Source organism: Oncorhynchus nerka, linkage group LG11 (assembly GCF_034236695.1).
Source record: "Oncorhynchus nerka isolate Pitt River linkage group LG11, Oner_Uvic_2.0, whole genome shotgun sequence".
NCBI lineage: Eukaryota > Metazoa > Chordata > Actinopteri > Salmoniformes > Salmonidae > Oncorhynchus > Oncorhynchus nerka.
This window is the reverse complement of record NC_088406.1, coordinates 18,940,172-18,962,364: the sequence shown is the minus strand read 5'-3', so window position 1 is coordinate 18,962,364 and position 22,193 is coordinate 18,940,172. Positions and strand designations below refer to the sequence as shown.

Genomic DNA, 22,193 nt, shown 5'->3' with positions numbered 1-22,193 from the left:
TGATCTTTATGGGACATATTGGAGTGCCAACAAAAGAAATTCGTCAAAGGTAAGGCTTGAATTATATGATTATTTCTGCGTTTTGTGTCGCGCCTGCAGGCTTAAAATATGGTTTCTCTCTTTGTTTACGGAGGTGCTATCCTCAGATAATAGCATCGTTTGCTTTCGCCGAAAAGCCTTTTTGGAATCTGATATGTTGGCTGGATTCACAACAAGTGTAGCTTTAATTTGCTATCTTGCATGTGTGATTTAATTAAAGTTTGATTTTTATAGTAATTTATTTGAATTTGGAGCTCTGCATTTTCCCTGGCTTTTGGCCAGGTGGGATGCTAGCGTCCCACATTTCCCAGAGAGGTTAAGGGGAAACATTTAAATGCCTTGGAATGGCCTATTCAAAGCCCAGACCTCAATCCAATTGAGAATCTGTGGTATGACTTAAAGATTGTTGTACACCAGCGGAACCTGTCCAACTTGAAGGAGCTGGAGCAGTTTTGCCTTGAAGAATGGGCAAAAATCCCAGTGGCTAGATGTGCCAAGCTTATAGAGACATACCCCAAGAGATTTGCAGCTGTATTGCTGCAAAAGGTGGCTCTACAAAGTATTGACTTTGGGGGGGTGAATAGTTATGTACGCTCAAGTTTTAATTTTTTTTGTTGTCTTATTTCTTATTTATTTCACAATCAAAAATATTTTGCATCTTCAAAGTTGTAGGCATGTTGTGTAAATCAAATGATACAGCCCCCTAAAATATTTTTTTTTTAAATTCCATGTTGTCAGGCAAAAAAATTGGAAAAATGCCAAGGTGGTGAATACTTTCGCAAGCCACTGTAGAATAGAACAATGTAGATGATGGGAGACCATGAAGTAACACAGTCCCTGATGCAGTCTTCAGAGAACACCATAGAAACAGAATGACTAGAGCTGCTATCTGCAGGGGGCGTGAGGACATGTGATGACTCTCAGCAGTGGGGTGGCTAACAGTCACGTCATCATGGTGATGGAATATTAAATACAGCCATCACTGACAACACGCTGCATCTAGCACACACACACACAAACACACTCACACACACACACACTCACTCATAGTAGCATTTGCACACAAGTGTGTGCATGAGTGTGTGTGACTGTGTTGTTCTTTACAATTGAGGGTGTGTCTATGCATGTGTACACTTTGAGATTGTGTCTTTGTGACTGTCAGGGTGTGTTTGTTTGAGACTGTGATTATGTCAGTGTGTTGGGGTTGTGTTTGTGTATGCATCTGTGAGAAAGTACGCAGTGTGTGAATGTGTGTGTGTGACAGTATACACTCTGTGTGGGTGTGTTTCTATACGACTGGCCGCTGTCTGATCTGTGTGTGTTTCTGTACAACTGGCCGCTGTCTGATCTGTGTGTGTTTCTGTACAACTGGCCGCTGTCTGATCTGTGTGTGTTTCTGTACAACTGGCCCCTGTCTGATCTGTGTGTGTTTCTGTACAACTGGCCCCTGTCTGATCTGTGTGTGTTTCTGTACAACTGGCCCCTGTCTGATCTGTGTGTGTTTCTGTACAACTGGCCCCTGTCTGATCTGTGTGTGTTTCTGTACGACTGGCCCCTGTCTGATCTGTGTGTGTTTCTGTATGACTGGCCGCTGTCTGATCTGTGTGTGTTTCTGTACAACTGGCCCCTGTCTGATCTGTGTCTTTTTCTCAGCATTTTGGGACACAATTCCATTCTAATTCCCTGAACATCTAAAACGATAATCCCCAAAATATAAAAACTTTTTTTTTTGTCTACAGTTCCCCCAGTTCACAGAGAAGAAAAAGTCAAGTCATGACAAAGCAGAATTACAGACAGATGGATAGATAGATAGATAGGTATCTTCATCTGTGTGATTCCTCTTCTCTCAATGCCGCTGCTATATAATTACAGAGCGATAGAGAGCTAGAGTCTCAGTGGCTCTGTCTGTCAGTGTGAGTCCTTCTGTGAGTCCATCTCCCGTCTGTCTGTGTTTCTGTCTGTACTGTAAGTCTTCAGTGTCGTAGCAGAGGCTTCCTCGTCAGTGGCTGTAAAGAGGAGGAGGTGGCTGAGGTAACATTAGCCATGGCCATCTGACAGGGACATAGATCATCCAGAGAGAGAAGGAGGGAGAGGGGGAGGGAGGAAGAGAGAGAAAGAGGGAGGGAGGGAGGGAGGGAGGGAGGGAGGGAGGGAGGGAGGGAGGAAAAGGAAGAGGGAGGAACATATTGAGAGGGAGGGAGGAAGAGAGAGGGAGAGGTAGGGAGAGAGAGGGAGAGAGAGAAAGCGGTAGAAGGGGAGGGAGGGAGGGAGAGAGAGAAAGAGGTAGAAGGGGAGAGAGGGAGAGAGAGAAAGAGGCAGAGAGTGACGTCCATAGAGAGAAGGGGGACAGACATGAGAAAAGGTAAAAGGACTAAAACTCCTCTCTCTTTCACACTTGACAGATGACGTCAACGAAAACCAAATCAATATAAAGACAACCTGCCAGTGACAAGTCTGATTCCTCTCTTACAGTCCCCTACTCTCTCCTCCCTCACTATGACCTGATACTACTACAATACCCTTAGGGACACTGAGATACACACTGGTGTCACTACCAGCTCTGACCACAAGAGGTCCCGTGGGCCCTCTGCTCTCTAATTCAATGTGGGTGCATCTCAACAGCACAACAGATCCTCCTCTCCGTCATCTGTACTGATTTGAGAAAACAACGTAGTCGATTCCTACAGAACATTGGCTTTCCACCTTTCAAGTTGTTTAATATCAGTACAGATCGACAGGAGTTGAGGACAGGAGTTGAGGACTTGCCTAAAAAAATTAAATTAGGAAGCCGTTTTAGACTGTTGGGATGCATCTTCTGTGTGATTGAGGAAAGGAGAGGAGGCAGAGGAGTACATTACCATGATAGTTGTCACGACGACTGTCCTGTTCTCAATGTTTGTGCTGTCGTTAGACAACAGCACCTCATTCTGGACCAGAACCAGTTTGTCAATGTCGTTCCAGTAGCCAATCTGAGAGAGGAAAGGGAGAGGTGAAAAGTAGACAAAACTGCATTTTCAAAAAGCCCAAATAATATCTCCGACATGCCTGTGTGTCTATTCCTACCCGTTGTGGTCCGTTGCTCTTCAGTTCAAACATGTCCATGGTGTAGTTGACTCTGCGGCCGTAGTGGTCAAACTGGATGTTACCTGTTAGACCCTGGATACGCACCTGGAGACAGGACAACAGATAACACAGGTCAGAACAAAGAACAATAAGGAACACAAAGGACCAAAGAATACCTGTTTGAGTGTGCGTTCCATGTCTATGCCCTGGTTCCAGGGAGCAGCTGGGTTGGCCAGACAGTCTCCAGCATTTCCTCTACGGGAGATGTCTATCTTCTGACGACGCAGGTTCCTGAAGGCCTCGGCCATCACCAACACCCCATCATATGTCAGAGATGAGGTGTACTGGGGAGAGAGGAGAGAGGAAGAGGAGGAAAAGGAGGAGGGAGAAAGAGTATATTAGATGATTTTACATCAACAGCGTAGAGCCTTTAACAGACATGAAGATGCCTGTTTTAGGAATCAGGAAATGCCTGTTTCATGCTATGGGTTCCTCTCTTGACAAAACACTGGATTAGTTATGTACAAAATAAGTCCCATCTATGTGAATTAATGGATCCCCATGAGACCCATCTGCGGCAGTAAGATCATGATTTGAGAGATGAGGAGTTCTTATCTTATCTGACTGACAGCTCTGTAACAGGTAAGACACATAGCACTATGGAGGTATTCACACACACAGCAGGGAGACCTCAACACACACACACACACACACACACACACACACACACACACACACACACACACACACGCGCGCACACTGCTATAGAGGCAGTCAAAGCCACAGCAGGAAACATTCACATCGTGACAGAGACCAAACTGAGGAGGAGAAGAGAAGAGGAGGAGAGGAAGGATGAGGGGATGATAAACTCAGGGGACGCACTTCACATCAGGTCAGTGTCACTCTGACATGTCTTCCTTTCCTTTCTCACTCTGTGTTGGGGTGGTTATATACCATGCTGTTTTGACGATCTTCTCTTGATATTTTCTCAGGGCTTTCTTTGAGAACTGACATGCTTGTTCTTCTGTGACCCTGGAAGTCTTAATACTCTTTGACAGGTATTAATAAAACACAACCGGTCCTTTGTTCTAACATTCTAATTGATTGTGATTGATGATGATACATAAAGCTGCCCATTTAATTGTACGGAAAGGGCCTTGTCATTCACTAATGAAGTACACATCTGTATCCCGCTGACTGGACAGAGAAATGTTTGTTATTTTGGTCTTGAAAGGTGTCTCCAATAATGGTTTGATGTCAGCATATGACATTTGGTTTCATAGCATATTCCAGAAACAGAATACTGAGAATGACAAATTCAAAATCACACCCTCCTTACACCAGTGGAGGCTCCCCAGAGGAGGAAGGGGAGGGCCATTCACTCCAGTGAATTTCACAAAATGTGTAATTGCAAGACATTTAAAAAGTTATGTTTAGATAAAACTATAATAAATATAATAACGTCACCAAATAACTGATTAAAACACACTATTTTGCAAAGAAGGTCTACAGTAGCCTCAACAGCAGTCTGTAGGGTAGCACCATGGTGTAGCTGGAAGACAGCTAGCTTCCGTCCTCCTCTGGATACATTGACTTCAATAGAAAACTCGGAGGCTCATGAGCCTCACCACCTTCCATAGACTTACACAGTAATTATGACAACTTCCGGAAGACGTCCTCCAGCCCAGTGGCGTAGCCTTGGCCTTCCTAGTTTGATCTCAGGCCTACCTCAAAAATGCCCCAGAAATGATCAAATATGAATTGTGTAATATTTTATTACATTTTTAAAAGAACCGCATTTGAGAAGTATTTTCTATGGGCCATTTTATTATAATATAACAAAGAAATAGTCCGCGACAATCAAGTTGGCTTCCGACTATTTGTTACATTAAAAAAAAATCATACAGGGGTTTACCTCAACAACCTGGCAATGTCACGTGGCTAAACTTTGTAGCGCATAGGCTAGCAAGCTCTACCACGCTAGTTTACTGGAATTGACTCACCAGCCAAGGTAATTTAGTAGTTCTAGCATTGGCAAACCAAATGTTGATCGCTAGGTTTTTCAAAAAAAGACGTCTGAGGCAAAGGAGTGTGTTCCAGAAAATAATTTGGATCAATCTACTGATAGCTTCCAGAATAAGACATTAACAGGTGGGGTCAGGATAGAAACAATCGCAATTGCCATTACAACAGCCAATGCCACATTGAGCCAGGCATGCTTGCCTACCCCACCGTCTCCTCTCGTTCTTGATACTGCGGGCGGGGGAGAACCTGCAGTAGGTCCACCGACAGATGCGTCTGCCGTTGATGAACCAGCCTGTCAACCAAAGCTATCAAAGTTCCCTTCAAGTATAATAAATGGCAAATCACGCTGCTTCTCTTCAAGGTGGTATGACCAGTTCGTGTGGATTGAGTATAGTAAAGCAAAAGGTTGTACGTTTTGTAGGCACTTTCCTGGGGCAAATGTCAAATTCAGATTTAAACGAGATGGATTTAAAAACTGGAAACTCACAACAAATGCTTGCTGCAAACACAGGAATAGTACATTTCATTCTAATGTCCTTGCAAAATGTGAATCCTACAAGGCGACCCGTGGGCCTAGAAGTCGTGGGACTGTGTTGAACCAAATACATGGTGATGCCTAGAAGTCATGGGACTGTGTTGAACCAAATACATGGTGATGCCTAGAAGTCATGGGACTGTGTTGAACCAAATACATGGTGATGCCTAGAAGTCGTGGGACTGTGTTGAACCAAATACATGGTGATGCCTAGAAGTCATGGGACTGTGTTGAACCAAATACATGGTGATGCCTAGAGGTCATGGGACTGTGTTGAACCAAATACATGGTGATGCCTAGAAGTCATGGGACTGTGTTGAACCAAATACATGGTGATGCCTAGAAGTCATGGGACTGTGTTGAACCAAATACATGGTGATGCCTAGAGGTCGTGGGACTGTGTTGAACCAAATACATGGTGATGTCTAGAAGTCACTGTGTTGAACCAAATGGTGATGCCTAACCATGGGACTGTGATGAACCAAATACATTGTGATACCTAGAAGTCGTGGGACTGTGTTGAACCAAATACATGGTGATACATAGAAGTCGTGGGACTGTGATGAACCAAATACATGGTGATGCCTAGAAGTCGTGGGACTGTGATGAACCAAATACATGGTGATACCTAGAAGTCGTGGGACTGTGTTGAACCAAATACATGGTGATACCTAGAAGTCGTGGGACTGTGTTGAACCAAATACATGGTGATGCCTAGAAGTCGTGGGACTGTGATGAACCAAATACATGGTGATACCTAGAAGTCATGGGACTGTGTTGAACCAAATACATGGTGATGCCTAGAAGTCATGGGACTGTGATGAACCAAATACATGGTGATACCTAGAAGTCGTGGGACTGTGATGAACCAAATACATGGTGATGCAAACATGGATTTTATAGAAAGAAACCGTACACATGTTAAAGTGGTCATAGATATGGTCCTAATGTGTGCAAAGCAGGATATTCCACTCAGACGGCATAGAGAAACCGAAAAGGCAATCAACAAAGGTAACTTTTTTTTAAATCTTCAATTTCATGTCAAAGTATGACTCAGAAATACAAAACAGGCTTAATAAGCTACCTCGCAATGCCACGCTTCTGAGCCCTGAAATTCAGAAGGAGTTGCAGCATCATTGTTACTGTGGAGAATAAAAGATGAAGTTCATTCTGAGCCTTCCAAGTCTTCTGCCACACTAGCAGATGAATACATTTACATTTACATTTAAGTCATTTAGCAGACGCTCTTATCCAGAGCGACTTACAAATTGGTGCTTTCACCTTATGACATCCAGTGGAACAGCCACTTTACAATAGTGCATCTAGGTCTTTTAAGGGGGAGGGGGGAAGGATTACTTTATCCTATCCTAGGTATTCCTTAAAGAGGTGGGGTTTCAGGTGTCTCCGGAAGGTGGTGATTGACTCCGCTGTCCTGGCGTCGTGAGGGAGTTTGTTCCACCATTGGGGGCCAGAGCAGCGAACAGTTTTGACTGGGCTGAGCGGGAACTGTACTTCCTCAGTGGTAGGGAGGCGAGCAGGCCAGAGGTGGATGAACACAGTGCCCTTGTTTGGGTGTAGGGCCTGATCAGAGCCTGGAGGTACTGAGGTGCCGTTCCCCTCACAGCTCCGTAGGCAAGCACCATGGTCTTGTAGCGGATGCGAGCTTCAACTGGAAGCCAGTGGAGAGAGCGGAGGAGCGGGGTGACGTGAGAGAACTTGGGAAGGTTGAACACCAGACGGGCTGCGGCGTTCTGGATGAGTTGTAGGGGTTTAATGGCACAGGCAGGGAGCCCAGCCAACAGCGAGTTGCAGTAATCCAGACGGGAGATGACAAGTGCCTGGATTAGGACCTGCGCCGCTTCCTGTGTGAGGCAGGGTCGTACTCTGCGGATGTTGTAGAGCATGAACCTACAGGAACGGGCCACCGCCTTGATGTTAGTTGAGAACGACAGGGTGTTGTCCAGGATCACGCCAAGGTTCTTAGCGCTCTGGGAGGAGGACACGATGGAGTTGTCAACCGTGATGGCGAGATCATGGAATGGGCAGTCCTTCCCGGGAGGAAGAGCAGCTCCGTCTTGCCGAGGTTCAGCTTGAGGTGGTGATCCGTCATCCACACTGATATGTCTGCCAGACATGCAGAGATGCGATTCGCCACCTGGTCATCAGAGGGGGAAAGGAGAAGATTAATTGTGTGTCGTCTGCATAGCAATGATAGGAGAGACCATGTGAGGTTATGACAGAGCCAAGTGACTTGGTGTATAGCGAGAATAGGAGAGGGCCTAGAACAGAGCCCTGGGGACACCAGTGGTGAGAGCGCGTGGTGAGGAGACAGATTCTCGCCACGCCACCTGGTAGGAGCGACCTGTCAGGTAGGACGCAATCCAAGCATGGGCCGCGCCGGAGATGCCCAACTCGGAGAGGGTGGAGAGGAGGATCTGATGGTTCACAGTATCGAAGGCAGCCGATAGGTCTAGAAGGATGAGAGCAGAGGAGAGAGAGTTAGCTTTAGCAGTGCGGAGTGCCTCCGTGATACAGAGAAGAGCAGTCTCAGTTGAATGACTAGTCTTAAAACCTGACTGATTTGGATCAAGAAGGTCATTCTGAGAGAGATAGCGGGAGAGCTGGCCAAGGACGGCACGTTCAAGAGTTTTGGAGAGAAAAGAAAGAAGGGATACTGGTCTGTAGTTGTTGACATCGGAGGGATCGAGTGTAGGTTTTTTCAGAAGGGGTGCAACTCTCGCTCTCTTGAAGACGGAAGGGACGTAGCCAGCGGTCAGGGATGAGTTGATGAGCGAGGTGAGGTAAGGGAGAAGGTCACCGGAGATGGTCTGGAGAAGAGAGGAGGGGATAGGGTCAAGCGGGCAGGTTGTTGGGCGGCCGGCCGTCACAAGACGCGAGATGTCATCTGGAGAGAGAGGGGAGAAAGAGGTCAGAGCACAGGGTAGGGCAGTGTGAGCAGAACCAGCGGTGTCGTTTGACTTAGCAAACGAGGATCGGATGTCGTCGACCTTCTTTTCAAAATGGTTGACGAAGTCATCTGCAGAGAGGGAGGAGGGGGGAGGGGGAGGAGGATTCAAGAGGGAGGAGAAGGTGGCAAAGAGCTTCCTAGGGTTAGAGGCAGATGCTTGGAATTTAGAGTGGTAGAAAGTGGCTTTAGCAGCAGAGACAGAGGAGGAAAATGTAGAGAGGAGGGAGTGAAAGGATGCCAGGTCCGCAGGGAGGCGAGTTTTCCTCCATTTCCGCTCGGCTGCCCGAGCCCTGTTCTGTGAGCTCGCAATGAGTCGTCGAGCCACGGAGCGGGAGGGGAGGACCGAGCCGGCCTGGAGGATAGGGGACATAGAGAGTCAAAGGATGCAGAAAGGAGGAGAGGAGGGTTGAGGAGGCAGAATCAGGAGATAGGTTGGAGAAGGTTTGAGCAGAGGGAAGAGATGATAGGATGGAAGAGGAGAGAGTAGCGGGGAGAGAGAGCGAAGGTTGGGACGGCGCGATACCATCCGAGTAGGGGCAGTGTGGGAAGTGTTGGATGAGAGCGAGAGGGAAAAGGATACAAGGTAGTGGTCGGAGACTTGGAGGAGAGTTGCAATGAGGTTAGTGGAAGAACAGCATCTAGTAAAGATGAGGTCGAGCGTATTGCCTGCCTTGTGAGTAGGGGGAAGGTGAGAGGGTGAGGTCAAAAGAGGAGAGGAGTGGAAAGAAGGAGGCAGAGAGGAATGAGTCAAAGGTAGACGTGGGGAGGTTAAAGTCGCCCAGAACTGTGAGAGGTGAGCCGTCCTCAGGAAAGGAGCTTATCAAGGCATCAAGCTCATTGATGAACTCTCCGAGGGAACCTGGAGGGCGATAAATGATAAGGATGTTAAGCTTGAAAGGGCTGGTAACTGTGACAGCATGGAATTTAAAGGAGGCGATAGACAGATGGGTAAGGGGAGAAAGAGAGAATGACCACTTGGGAGAGATGAGGATCCCGGTGCCACCACCCCGCTGACCAGAAGCTCTCGGGGTGTGCGAGAGCACGTGGGCGGACGAAGAGAGAGCAGTAGGAGTAGCGGTGTTGTCTGTGGTGATCCATGTTTCCGTCAGTGCCAAGAAGTCGAGGGACTGGAGGGAGACATAGGCTGAGATGAACTCTGCCTTGTTGGCCGCAGATCGGCAGTTCCAGAGGCTACCGGAGACCTGGAACTCCACGTGGGTCATGCGCGCTAAAGATCAATAAATGTATATAAATATAAATGTATATAAATATAAAGATCAATCTAAACTAGAAATTCTTGCTGTGTGCATCCGATACATTCATGCTGACATTTTTAAAGAAAGAGCTGTTGGGTTTATGTAAACCGCTGATTTGTCCGTGTTGCAACCCCTGGAGTTGGATCCCACTCTGTGTGGGTTTTTGTTTCGATGGCGCTTCAGTCATGTCAGGGAACAGAGGAGGGGTACATGTCCTACTAAAGCAAACATTTAAGCAAGCTGTGTCGGGACGTCAGTACTTTCTTTGACACAGTAAACCAGCTGCACACATTTATGAGTGGATCCCAAAGACATGCTCCATTCATGAAGTACAGAAAGAGTTGCATCCCGATAGACCGTGTATCGAGCTAGAAAGATCCACGGATATACGTTGGAGTTAAAAATCAGGGTCTGTGAGTAGTGCTGTTACTGCTAGATGCCATTTTAGAGGTTCTTGCAGAGTTTCCAGAGGCTTGTGGACAAAACACATTAGAAGCCGATGCCCTCTTACAACAAATCCAGAACAATACGTTTTTATTCCTGTTAGTCCCATTTAGTAAATTGTTTGAAACTGGTGATTTTGCTACGAAGGGATTACAAAGCTCTACATTATCTGTGATGGACGGTATTGGTTTAATTGAAATCCTCAAAAGCAGCTTTTCTACATTCAGAGAACTCAGGGGAGACTTTGATAAAGTTCTCAAGCTAACTAAAGAGATGATGATTAATCATGATATTAGTAATTGGGATGTGAGGACATCACGGCAGCGAAAACTGCCTGTAAAAAACTTCACTGGAAAACATCCAGCATAAAGAGTGACAGTGACCTGAGGCAACTTTGCAACAATATTCTAGACAGACATATTACTGTGTTGAACTCAAGAAGACACATACGGGATCATGCAAGCGGCAGCCTCCTTTTCCAAAGAATCCCAAACCTGCGGCCTTAAAGAGCAGCTGAAGACCACATGCGACCATTATGCAATGTCAATTGAGGATGCTGAATTCACTGTTTTTATTCAGCAGAGTTGCAAAATGATCATGGGAAAGAGTGACTTTTCCTCCATAATGAGTGTACTTGACAGTTGCCCTGATGATATTTTCCCTAATATAAACTTTCTGTTAAGGATCATTGTCACAGTTCCAATGACATCATGCAGTGTGGAGAGACTTTTCTCAACAACAACTAGGATGAAAAAATCGTCTTCGCACATCAATGACAAGCGCCTGGCTGAACCACTGCAGTTTGCTGTCTTTAGAGCGTCAACTGACAGATACATTGGATTATGATGAAATCATCACCATATTCAACTCAAAGCCTCGCCGTCTGCGCCTTGTGATGTAGGTCACGCCTTATGATACGTCTATTAAAGGTATTCATAGTACTACCACCTGCCATGGTATGAATTGTAACATCAAATATAGGCTTGTTTGCCAATTGAGATTAAAGTGCGTCCGAAGATGAGTTTTTTGTTGTTGGCAATTTGGGATCTGGTCTAAAGTTACTGTCTTATTTTAATATGCTGGGATAGGTAAATATTTGTATATGTAACGAGGTTGCTCCAAGTGCCCTGTACTAGTATAAAATTATTGTATTACGAAATAATATATGGTACACGTCGCAAAATAAATTAAATGAAGTAGAAAAATGGAATATCCACAATTTTCTAGGACTACCCCCCCAAAGAAATCTGTCTACGCCCCTGCTCTTGTAGCATGAACTGACATGTTGTCCACCCAATCAAAGGACCAGAGAATTAATATAGTACAGAAAGCATAAGCTACAGCTAGCTAGCACTGCAGTGTTTAAAATGTGGTGAGTAGTTGACTCAAAGAGAGAGAAAGACAACAGTTGAACAGTTTTGAACAAATTAATTTCTTCCAAAATGATGAAGCAAGAGAGTAATAGAGAGATATTGTCATTTTTTTTTCTCACATTCAGTTTCACTTACTTAGCTAGCAAATGCAGCTAGCTAGTTTAGCCTACTGAAACACCCTGCTCAGAGCGATGCTATGTTAGCCAGCTGGCTATGACTTTCCAACACAACACTGGAACTCTTCCAAGTCAATGTAAGCTTTTGGTATTACTAATGGTATTACATTGGACTAATGATTACACCCTATATCAGCTAGATGCAGGCAAGCGTGCGCAAGGCGGTATTGAATGTCACTGTCTGTCCATGTGTCACTGCCTGTCACCTCAAATGTGTCTCTCGACCTGTGTTCACCTACTTACTGTACGTTGTAAACCTTCATTCATAAGCTAGGTTGCAGCAACCTCATGGTGGGTATAGGGGAATTTTGAGTATCATGTAGTAGCCTAAACCTATCTATGTTACATTGAACTGGGTACATGGAATATGAAAGACAGTCATCCAATATGCTGTAACAGAAATAAGGCAATGCTCATGAAAAAAAACATCCTCCCTAATTTAAAAAATGGCACTGACCTAGTCATTCTAGGGCAGGGCTAGTCATCATAGGGCAGAGCTAGTCATCCTAGGGCAGGGCTAGTCATCATAGGGCAGGGCTAGTCATCATAGGGCAGAGCTAGTCATCCTAGGGCAGGGCTAGTCATCATAGGGCAGGGCTAGTCATCATAGGGCAGAGCTAGTCATCCTAGGGCAGGGCTAGTCATCCTAGGGCAGGGCTAGTCATCCTAGGGCAGGGCTAGTCATCATAGGGCAGGGCTAGTCATCCCAGGGCAGGGCTAGTCATCCTAGGGCAGGGCTAGTCATCCTAGGGAAGGGCTAGTCATCCTAGGGCAGAGTTAGTCATCCTAGGGCATGGCTAGTAATCCTGGGGCAGGGCTAGTCATCCTAGGGCAGAGCTGGTCATCATAGGGCAGAGATAGTCATCCTAGGGCAGGGCTAGTCATCATAGGGCATAGTTTGTCATCCTAGGGCAAGGCTAGTCATCATGGGGCAGAGCTAGTCATCCTGGGGCAGGGCTAGTCATCCTGGGGCAGGGCTAGTCATCATAGGGCAAGGCTAGTCATCCTGGGGCAGGGCTAGGGCTAGTCATCATAGGGCAGAGCTGGTCATCATAGGGCAGAGCTAGTCATCCTAGGGCAGAGCTGGTCATCATAGGGCAGAGCTAGTCATCCTAGGGCAGGGCTAGTCATCCTAGGGCATAGTTTGTCATCCTAGGGCAAGGCTAGTCATCCTGGGGCAGGGCTAGGGCTAGTCATCATAGGGCAGAGCTAGTCATCCTAGGGCAGAGCTAGTCATCCTAGAGCAAGGCTAGTCATCGTAGAGAGCAAGGCTAGTCATCCTAGGGCAGGGCTAGTCATCCTAGGGCAGGGCTAGTCATCATAGGGCAGGGCTTGTAATCCTAGCGCAAAGCTAGTCATCCTAGGGCAGGGCTAGTCATCATAGGGCAGAGCTAGTCATCCTAGGGCAGGGCTAGTCATCCTAGGGCAGGGCTAGTCATCCTAGGGCGGAGCTAGTCATCCTAGGGTGGAGCTAGTCATCCTAGGGCGGAGCTAGTCATCCTAGGTCAAGGCTAGTCATCCTAGGGTGGGGCAGGTCATCCAAGGGCAGGGCTAGTCATCCTAGGGCAGGGCTAGTCATCCTAGAGAGCAAGGCTAGTCATCCTAGAGAGCAAGGCTAGTCATCCTAGGGCAGGGCTAGTCATCCTAGGGCAGGGCTTGTAATCCTAGCGCAAAGCTAGTCATCTTTGGGCAGGGCTAGTCATCCTAGGGCAGAGCTAGTCATCCTAGAGAGCAAGGCTAGTCATCCTAGGGCAGGGCTAGTCATCCTAGGGCAGAGCTAGTCATCCTAGGGCAGGGCTAGTCATCCTAGAGAGCAAGGCTAGTCATCCTAGAGAGCAAGGCTAGTCATCCTAGGGCAGGGCTAGTCATCCTAGGGCAGGGCTAGTCATCCTAGGGCAGGGCTAGTCATCCTAGAGAGCAAGGCTAGTCATCCTAGGGCAGGGCTAGTCATCCTAGGGCAGAGCTAGTCATCCTAGGGCAGGGCTAGTCATCCTAGCGCAAAGATAGTCATCTTTGGGCAGGGCTAGTCATCCTAGGGCAGAGCTAGTCATCCTAGAGAGCAAGGCTAGTCATCCTAGGGCAGGGCTAGTCATCCTAGGGCAGAGCTAGTCATCCTAGGGCAGGGCTAGTCATCCTAGAGAGCAAGGCTAGTCATCCTAGAGAGCAAGGCTAGTCATCCTAGAGAGCAAGCCTAGTCATCCCAGGGCAGGGCTAGTCATCCTAGGGCAGGGATAGTTATCCTAGGGCAGGGCTAGTCATCCTAGGGCAGAGCTGGTCATCATAGGGCAGGGCTAGTCATCATAGGGCAGGGCTAGTCATCCTAGGGCAGGGCTTGTAATCCTAGCGCAAAGCTAGTCATCTTTGGGCAGGGATAGTCATCCTAGGGCAGAGCTAGTCATCCTCGAGAGCAAGGCTAGTCATCCTAGGGCAGGGCTAGTCATCATAGGGCAAGGCTAGTCATCCTAGAGAGCAAGGCTAGTCATCCTAGAGAGCAAGGCTAGTCATTATAGGGCAGGGCTAGTCATCCTAGGGCAGGGTTAGTCATCCTAGGGCAGGGATAGTTATCCTAGGGCAGGGCTAGTCATCCTAAGGCAGGGCAAGTCATCCTAGGGAAGAGCTAGTCATCCTAGGGCAGGGATAGTTATCCTAGGGCAGGGCTAGTCATCCTAAGGCAGGGCAAGTCATCCTAGGGAAGAGCTAGTCATCCTAGGGCAGGGCTAGTCATCCTAGGGCAGGGCTAGTCATCCTAGGGCAGGGCTAGTCATCCTAGGGGGGAGATAGTCATCCTAGGGCAGAGCTAGTCATCCTAGGTCAGGGCTAGTCATCCTAGGGTGGGGCAGGTCATCCTAGGGCAGGGCTAGTCATCCTAGGGCAGGGCTAGTCATCCTAGAGAGCAAGGCTAGTCATCCTAGAGAGCAAGGCTAGTCATCCTAGGGCAGGGCTAGTAATCCTAGGGCAGGGCTTGTAATCCTAGCGCAAAGCTAGTCCTCTTTGGGCAGGGCTAGTCATCCTAGGGCAGAGCTAGTCATCCTAGAGAGCAAGGCTAGTCATCCTAGGGCAAGGCTAGTCATCCTAGGGCAGAGCTAGTCATCGTAGGGCAGGGCTAGTCATCCTAGAGAGCAAGGCTAGTCATCCTAGGGCAGGGCTAGTCATCCTAGGGCAGGGCTAGTCATCCTAGGGCAGGGCTTGTAATCCTAGCGCAAAGCTAGTCATCTTTGGGCAGGGCTAGTCATCCTAGGGCAGAGCTAGTCATCCTAGAAAGCAAGGCTAGTCATCCTAGGGCAGGGCTAGTCATCCTAGGGCAGAGCTTGTCATCCTAGGGCAGGGCTAGTCATCCTAGAGAGCAAGGCTAGTCATCCTAGAGAGCAAGGCTAGTCATCCTAGGGCAGGGCTAGTCATCCTAGGGCAGGGCTAGTCATCCTAGGGCAGGGCTAGTCATCCTAGAGAGCAAGGCTAGTCATCCTAGAGAGCAAGGCTAGTCATCCTAGGGCAGGGCTAGTCATCCTAGGGCAGGGCTTGTAATCCTAGCGCAAAGCTAGTCATCTTTGGGCAGGGCTAGTCATCCTAGGGCAGGGCTAGTCATCCTAGAGAGCAAGGCTAGTCATCCTAGAGAGCAAGGCTAGTCATCCTAGGGCAGGGCTAGTAATCCTAGGGAAGGGCTTGTAATCCTAGCGCAAAGCTAGTCCTCTTTGGGCAGGGCTAGTCATCCTAGGGCAGAGCTAGTCATCCTAGAGAGCAAGGCTAGTCATCCTAGGGCAGGGCTAGTCATCATAGGGCAGGGCTAGTCATCCTAGAGAGCAAGGCTAGTCATCCTAGAGAGCAAGGCTAGTCATCCTTGGGCAGGGCTAGTCATCCTAGGGCAGGGCTAGTCATCCTAGGGCAGGGCTTGTAATCCTAGCGCAAAGCTAGTCATCTTTGGGCAGGGCTAGTCATCCTAGGGCAGAGCTAGTCATCCTAGAAAGCAAGGCTAGTCATCCTAGGGCAGGGCTAGTCATCCTAGGGCAGAGCTAGTCATCCTAGGGCAGGGCTAGTCATCCTAGAGAGCAAGGCTAGTCATCCTAGAGAGCAAGGCTAGTCATCCTGGGGCAGGGCTAGTCATCCTAGGGCAGGGCTAGTCATCCTAGGGCAGGGCTAGTTATCCTAGGGCAGGGCTAGTCATCCTAATGCAGGGCAAATCATCCTAGGGAAGAGCTAGTCATCCCAGGGCAGGGCTAGTCATCCTAGGGCAAGCTAGTCATCCTAGGGCAGGGCTAGTCGTCCTAGGGCAGGGCTAGTCATCCTAGGGTAGGGCTAGTGCATCTTAGTGCAACACGTGCTGGATGAATACTTAATGCTGAGATGGACAACCATGGAGATATGGAGAGAGAGAGATTGAAGGTGTAAACATAATGTAAACTTGAAGGTGAAAATCTAAATAGCATATTTTACCATATAGCTTCCCTATCAAAACAAAAAATGTCAAGCAGACAACATAAGAAAATGAACAACAATGGCAAATGGTTACAAAAACCTAAGAAAGATATTGAGAAACCTACCCAACCAAAAACATAGAGATTCAGAAAATCTGAGCCTCCGCCTTCACTATGGTGAATCTGTAACAGTGTACGCTGAGAGTCGGGAAGCAAGTTAAAACTTGTTGAGGATAGGGGGCAGTATTTTCACTTTGATGAATTGCGTGCCCATAGTGAACTGCATCCTACTCTGTCCTAGTTTGCTAATATATGCATATTATTATTACTATTGGATAGAAAACACTCTGAAGTTTCTAAAACTGTTTTAATTATGTATGTGAGTATAACAGAACTCATAGTGCAGGCAATCTTCCAAACAAGAAGTGAAATTTTGAATGTGAGGCAAACTTTGACGTCATCGCCCCCTCCTTTCCCAACAAGATATGATTCTGGTAGCACTTCCTACGACCTCCACTCATTCAGTAGAAAGTGGAATGGAGCATTTGCTGTGAACTTTGACCGAATGGGAGGGGAAATAGTCAGTGTCCTGACAGAATGCCACCGCCGTTCCATTTGGCTGCAGCTGAAAACGTATGATCCGGTTGGAACGTTATTGGATATATATGATAATAACATCCTGAAGATTGATTCTCTACTTAGTTTGACCAGTTTATTTGACCTGGAATATATCTTTTGGAAGTTTTCGTGCGAGTTATCCTGGATCAGCAGTCAGTTTTTGGGCACGTGAGCTGAAAGTGATAGCAAATGCAGCTACTTGGACACTAGTATTGGACATTATGGAACAAAACAACGATTTATTGTGGAACTAGGACTCCTTGCACTACATTCTGATGAAAGATCATCAAAGGTAAGGGAATATTTATGTTGTAATTTCGTATTTCTGTTGACTCCAACATGGTGGAGAAATACTTTTACGTCTGAGTGCCGTCTCAGATTATTGCAATGGTAGGCTTTTTCCGTAACGTTTAAAAAAAATCTGACACAGAGGTTGCATTAAGAACCAGTGTATCTTTAATTATATGTAGATCATGTATCTTCAGTCAAAGTTAATGATGAGTATTTCTGTTATCTGGCGTAGCTTTCTATAATTCCTCCGGATATTTTCAGAACTTTTACTATGAGACTCAATATTGATTTCAGATGCATCCTGTTTCCATTGAACATCCTTGAGATGTTTCTCCAACTTGATTGGAGTCCACCTGTGGTAAATTCAATTGATTGGACATGATTTGGAAAGGCACACACCTGTCTATATAAGGTCCCACAGATGATGTGCATGTCAGAGCAAACACCAAGCCATGAGGTGGAAGGAATTGTCCTTAGAGCTCCGAGACAGGATTGTGTCAAGGCACAGATCTGCAGCGTTGAAGGTCCCCAAGAACATAATGGCCTCCATTATTCTTAAATGGAAGAAGTTTGGAACCACCAAGACTCTTCCAGAGCTGGCCACTCGGCCAAACTGAACAATCGGGGGAGAATGGCCTTTGTCAGGGAGGTGACCAAGAACCCGATGGTAACAGAGCTCCTCTGTGGAGATGGGTGAATTTTCCAGAAGGACAACCATCTCTGCAGCACTTCACCATTTAGGCCTTTATGGTAGAGTGGCCAGACGGAAGCTACTCCTCAGTAAAAGGCACATGACAGCCCGTTTAGAGGCACTTAAAGACTCTCTGCTGCTTTTTAATAATTTGTTATTCTCATCTCTTACTTTTTGGGGGGATTTTCTTAAAACTGAATTGTTGTTTAAGGGCTCGAAAGTAAGCATTTCACTGTAACCTGTTCACCTGTTGTATGTGCCAAGTGACAAATACAATTTGATTTGATTTGAGACCATGAGAAACAAGATTCTTTGGTCTGATAAAACCAAGATTGAACTCTTTGTCCTGAATCCCAAGTGTCACGTCTGGAGGAAACCTAGCCCCATCCCTATGGTGAAGCATGGTGGTGGCAGCATCATGCTGTAGGGATGTTTTTCAGTGGCAGGGACTGGGAGACTAGTCAGGATCGAGGCAAAGATGAACGGAGAAAAGCACAGAGAGATCCTTGATGAAAACCTGCTTCAGAGCACTCAGGACCTCAACTGGGGTGAAGGTTTACCTTCCAACAGGACAACGACCCAAAGCACACACTCAAGACAACGCAGGAGTGGCTTTGGGACAAGTCTCTGAATGTCCTTGAGTGGCCCAGCCAGAGCCTGGACTTGAACCCGATCGAACATCTCTGGAGAGACGTGAAAATAGCTGTGCATAGTGTAACACTTACTGTTAATTTTTAATTGTTTATTTAACTTTTGTTTAATGTCTATTTCACTTGCTTGTCCATGTAACATATGTTTCCCATGCCAATAAAGCCCTTTGATTTGGAGAGAGGGAGAGAGAGGGGTGGGACACTATGTCTAACAGCTGAGTGTTTCCAGCTGCTTCTCGGAGTCAGTGTGATTGGAAGAGCTGTGACGGAAGAAAATAGTTATCTTCCCAACATGATTCTAGAACAGGGGTGGGCAAACTTTTTGACTCGCGGGCCACAATGGGTTCTAAAATTTGACAGAGGGGCCGGGCCAGGAGCATTTGGAGGGAGTGTTTGGGCCGGATATACTAAAGCATTAAATGTAGTGTGTGCAAACCTCATAGCAGAGTAAGAACACTACAACCCAATTTATTAACTGTCTTTCAAATGTGAAAAATAGCCCTTATCAGTTAATAAATTTGTCTCAAGGAATATGCAAGATATGGCATTTACATACTATTTCGCAGATACTGGGAGGAGGAAATGTAAATAGATTAAAATAACATACGCACTGTGATTTATCAAGATTGCGTCTGTTTTTAATAAGTTTCAATCGAAGGTGCAAAGTTAAAGAAATCAACATTTATTGAAAAATGGAATCACTTTCAACATTCAAAACATATTATTACACAACGAAATACTCAAGCTCAATAATATCTACTTGTGTTAAACTCCGCAAAATCATGGATGGATTGTCCTGACCGCGCGAAGTGAAATAAAGAGAAATACGCGCCACTCCAACAACGGTCAATGTGTTTTGAGTGCGCCATCTATTGGGGAAACGTGGGCATTGCAGGGAAAGGGGAAAAAAGGAGGTTTTTACTATAATTTGGACAAGTTCGGCGGGCCGGATTAAAAAGCCTAACGGGCCGTATGTGGCCCGCGGGCCGTAGTTTGCCCATGTCTGTTCTAGAACCATCTGCAGCAGTGTGAGTGTGTGTGTACCTTGGGTGGGATGTCAGAGCCTGGGTACTCTCTCTGGTCCAGTTTGTTCCAGCGCTGCATCAGTTTGAGGACTATTGGCTTACTGAAGTCAACCAACTGGAACCCTGTGATGTTAGCCCCACCATGCATAAATCTCTCTAGAGATATGTCTTTAAAACCCTTGATGGGAGAGAGACAGTGGAGAGAGAGGGAGAGGGGGAGAGGGAGAGGAAGAGAGCGAGGGAGAGGTAGGGGGGGAGAGGGAGAGGAGCCGGGAGGGGTAGGGGAGAGAGAGAGGGAGAGTGGGAGAGGGAGGGGGGGAGAGGGAGAGGGAGAGGGAGGGGGAGGGGGAGAGGAAGAGGGGGAGGGGAGGAAGGGAGAGGAAGAGGGGAGGAGGGGAGAGAGGGAGGGGGGAGAGAGAGGGGAGGAAGAGAGAGGGAGAGGAAGGTGGAGGGGGAGAGAGAGAGGGAGAGGAAGAGAGGGAGGGCGAGGCAGAGAGAGAGAGGGAGAGAGAGAGAGAGGTGTTAGGCACAACTGCATTTGAAGATTACCCTGGCTTTGCCTGAACATGGAAGCTCTGAGACAAGGATGCACCTTCTTTTCCCAAGCTAGAGAGAGAAGGAGAGAGAGAGAGTGGGGGACGGAGAGAGAAAGGGAATGCACTGTCTGAAGTGCCTTCAAACCATTCTCCTCACAAAGGCATGGTTCTGTCTGTCTGGCTCAGAGTTGACTCACATTTTCCTCAGAGACTAGGTAAACCTCAGCCACCTGCCTGTACCCCTCTGTACATACCACAACCTTCCCCCTTCCTCTCTTCTCCTCATCGCCTCTCTTTCATCTGCACTAATCTAAAAAAACATATCATGTGGATGGGGACAGGGGTATTTGTTTTCACTTGTTCAGTTAGTTCATGTTAGCAGAGATGAAGGAGAGCAGGAGGGGAGCAGACAAGGACATGAAACCACTTTATACTATTGGGATGCACTAAGAAGTCACACACATACTTACCAGGTTGGCCAAGATGTAATGGTAGCCTTTGACATGTTTCCCCACACTAACGGCCTGGAGAAAGAGAGGAAGAGAAGAGGAAAATAGAGGAGGAGAAGAGGGGAGAACGAAAGGGGATGAGAGGGGAGAAAGGAAGAGAAGTAATTGAATGGCTATCCTGAGAGAGAGAGAGAGAGAGAGAGAGAGAACAAAAAGAGAATTACTTAACACATTGGAAAGAATTAACAAAAAATCAGAGCAAACTAGAATGCTATTTGGCCCTAAACAGAGAGTACACAGTGGCAGAATACCTGACCACTGTGACTGACCCAAAATTAAGGAAAGCTTTGACTATGTACAGACTCAGTGAGCATAGCCTTGCTATTAAGAAAGGCCGCCGTAGGCAGACCTGGCTCTCAAGAGAAGACAGGCTATGTGCATACTGCCCACAACATGAGGTGGAAACTGAGCTGCACTTCCGAACCTCCTGCCAAATGTATGACCATATTAGAGACAAATATTTCCCTCAAATTACACAGACCCACAAAGAATAAACTCCCATATCTATTGGATGAAATACCACCGTGTGTCATCACAGCAGCAATATTTGTGACCTGTTGCCACAAGAAAAGGGCAACCAGTGAAGAACAAATACCATTGTAAATACAACTTTTGTGATAAACATTTTTTTTTATTGTTTATTTCACTTTTGTTCATTATCTATTTTACTTGCTTTGGCAATGTAAACATATATTTCCCATGATAATAAAGCCCTTTAAAATTGAGAGAGAGAGAGAGCAATCTCTGTCGGACTGATGATGCCATCCATGCCAATACTACTGAGCCTGCTGTTCCTGGGCAGACCACTGCACAGGTGTGTGTTTGTGTGTGTATTTGTGCGTGTGTCCGTGCTTGTAGTTGCTGGTGTGTGTCTGCCCATATTTGTCAGACCAGTTGACAGGAAGGGAGACCTGGCCAGAAGAGGAAATGATGCATGCACAGGGAAGTAGTGACAGATGGCTGACCAATGGGACATTACCCTGGAGCTGGGGTCAAAGATGACAGCAGCAGAGAAGAGGCAGACAGACACACCTGTCTCAACTGTTAGAGTCACAGTCTGGCCGTCAGTAGTTGTGTTCAGTGAAGAGAGGAGGAGAGGGGTACTAATGCGTATGAACTACCACAAGGCTGAGAGAGAGATTGTGTGTGTGTAAGGGTGTGTGATGTTGAGTTCTGTAGTCACCTGTTCTAGAATGCTCTGCAGTCTCTCATCAGACTCACCTGTTCTAGAATGCTCTGCAGTCTCTCATCAGACTCATCTGTTCTAGAATGCTCTGAAGTCTCTCATCAGACTCACCTGTTCTAGAATGCTCTGAAGTCTCTCAGACTCACCTGTTCTAGAATGCTCTGCAGCCTCTCAGACTCACCTGTTCTAGAATGCTCTGCAATCTCTCAGACTCACCTGTTCTAGAATGTTCTGCAGTCTCTCATCAGACTCACCTGTTCTAGAATTCTCTGCAGTCTCTCATCAGACTCACCTGTTCTAGAATGCTCAGCAGTCTCTCATCAGACTCACCTGTTCTAGAATGCTCTGCAGTCTCTCATCAGACTCACCTGTTCTAGAATGCTTTGCAGTCTCTCAGGC

The 22,193-nt window shown here is 46.9% G+C and overlaps 1 protein-coding gene across 4 annotated transcripts in view; it reads right to left on the bottom strand.

Annotated features, from left to right (window-relative positions):
* The window catches only part of LOC115120540 (glutamate receptor 4), a 188,513-nt gene that overhangs the window by 99,696 nt on the left and 66,624 nt on the right, over window positions 1–22,193 (bottom strand). For all 4 annotated transcript variants that reach the window (XM_065024275.1, XM_065024277.1, XM_065024276.1 and 1 more), the window contains exons 5-10: window positions 22,163–22,193; window positions 20,570–20,623; window positions 19,583–19,741; window positions 3,279–3,446; window positions 3,103–3,207; window positions 2,898–3,008 (exon numbers count right to left, since the gene is read on the bottom strand). The exon at window positions 22,163–22,193 is cut by the window's right edge and continues 101 nt beyond it. In XM_065024275.1, the coding sequence (XP_064880347.1) occupies window positions 2,898–3,008; window positions 3,103–3,207; window positions 3,279–3,446; window positions 19,583–19,741; window positions 20,570–20,623; window positions 22,163–22,193 (628 nt within the window). The remainder of the gene's footprint in view (window positions 1–2,897; window positions 3,009–3,102; window positions 3,208–3,278; window positions 3,447–19,582; window positions 19,742–20,569; window positions 20,624–22,162) is intronic.